General features: G+C 72.7%; 1 protein-coding gene across 1 annotated transcript in view; it reads left to right on the forward strand.

The window, feature by feature from the left end:
* Nucleotides 1-1,545: 1,545 nt before the first annotated feature.
* The window catches only part of EMIHUDRAFT_236730 (hypothetical protein), a gene marked incomplete at both ends in the record, with an annotated part of 1,666 nt that continues 1,261 nt past the window's right edge, over nucleotides 1,546-1,950 (forward strand). The window contains one exon of the mRNA XM_005779036.1: nucleotides 1,546-1,767. Within this exon, the coding sequence (XP_005779093.1) occupies nucleotides 1,546-1,767 (222 nt within the window). The remainder of the gene's footprint in view (nucleotides 1,768-1,950) is intronic.

Genomic DNA, 1,950 nt, shown 5'->3' on the forward strand with positions numbered 1-1,950 from the left:
TCTTCCCGCCCCGGTGTAGTCAGCACGCAAGCTCGTAGAGCTGGGGCTGCTTGTGATTGTGGGAGATTGTGGGAGATTGTGGGAGATTGTGGGAGATAGGCTCGTCGAGCTCGGGCTGCTGCCCGTGCTGCGCAAGATGGTCGAGCGGCTCGACTGGTCGCCGCCGCCAAACACGGCCGAGCACAGCGCGCACGGCGCCGGCTGCTCCTGCTCGCCGCAGTCATGCTTGCAGCTCCAGCTGCTCCGGATGTTGCAGGCGCGACCTGACACGAACACGCGCACTGCCTCCCAGACTCTCCCCCACTGTCCCACAGTCTCCCGCAATCTCCCACCCTCTCCCGCACTCTCCCTCACTCTACCCACACTCTACCCACACTCTCCCAGCCTCTGAGCCGCAGCTGCGCGGGTGCAGCGCGGGTGCAGGGCGTCTTGCGAGAAGGAGCAACGCCTCCCGTCCCGTCACCCTGCCATGAGCCTTCGCAGGCCATCTGCGAGAAGGAGGCTGGCGCCCTCTCCTACCACCGGCTCCTCCTCCTCGTCCCGGGGGAGGACCCTTCCTCCTCCGAGAGCGACACGCCCGCACACACGCCCGCACACACGCCCGCAAACACGCCCGCCAGCAACACCGCGGCCAACACGCCCGCAAGCCACACGCCCGCAAGCCACACGCCCGCCAGCCACACGCCCGCCAGCCACACGCCCCGCGAAGAGGCCGCCCAACCGCCCGACTCGGCGGCGGCGGCGGCGGCGGCGGCGGCGGCGGCGGCGGCGGCGGCGGCGGCGGCGACGCGGCTGCGGGGCGACGCCGTCGCGTTGCTGCGCGTGGAGCTGACGCTCGCAGAGAGCGAGAGCGACGCGACGACGGCGGGCGGCGACGCGGAGGAGAGAGGTGTGAGGTGTGGCCGTGCGACTGAACCCGCCGCTTCTGAGTGGCAGGCGGCGGGTAGCGACTCGGAGGGGGAGGAGGTCGAGGGTGGGGTCGAGCGCGCCGTCGGCTCCGGCGGCAGCGACGGCGATTGCGAGCGGGCTGTCGACGGGAGCGGCCAAGAAGAGGAGGCGGCAGTGCTGAGGGAGGAGGAGGGGGAGGGCGAGGAGGAGGAGGGCGAAGGGGAGGGGGAGGGGGAGGAGGAGGGCGAGGGCCAGGGCGAGGGGTAGGGGGGCGAAGGGGAGGGGGGGGAGGGGGAGGGCGAGGGGGAGGGGGAGGAGGGTCGCGACTCGGACGGGTACGCCACTCCCCTGGAGCATCTGGACGACAGCCCCGAGGGCGGAGCCTCAGAGGGCGCGCTGACCCGAGGACGCGGAGGCGCAGGCGCAGGCGCAGGCGCAGGCGAGGCGTGCTCTTCTTCCTCCGCCGCGCCCGCCGCGCCCGCACCCGCCGCGGCGTCCGACTCCGACGAGGAGTCCGAGGGGGCGCGAGTGCCGACAGACGTTCGGCTGACGGCCGCCGCCGCCCCCGCCGCCGCCCCTTGCGCCGCCGCCCCTCCCCCCCCTCCCGCATCTGCTGCCGCGCCTTCCGCCTCCGCTGGCGCCGCCGCCGCCTCCGAAATGGCCTCCGAACTGGCGCTGGCGGAGGCGGCGGCAGCGATGCCGACACCCGAAGAGGTGCCGGCAGGGTGCCTGCTCCACATGCTGCTCTCGCTGCTACTGCAGCAGCCGCCGACCTCCCTCTACCTCCTCGGGCTCGCCTCGTGCGTGCACAAGTGGGTGCAGGCCTCGGCGCCCGCAGAGCAGCGGCTCGTCGCGTCGCACCCCGGGTTCGTCCGTTTCGTGCTCGAGCGACTCCTCGACCCCGAGCCAACCGAGCCGCAGCTGCAGGCCGCCGCCCTTTCCCTGCCCCCTTCCCCCGGCGCTACCCCCGGCGCTTCCCCCCCCCATTCCCCCGAATGAAAATGGCTCGACTACGAAGATGAACTCTAGGAGAAGTCGGGCGATCTCGAGGTTGTCGTTAAA

The sequence above is a fragment of the Emiliania huxleyi genome, assembly GCF_000372725.1.
Source record: "Emiliania huxleyi CCMP1516 unplaced genomic scaffold EMIHUscaffold_238, whole genome shotgun sequence".
NCBI lineage: Eukaryota > Haptophyta > Isochrysidales > Noelaerhabdaceae > Emiliania > Emiliania huxleyi.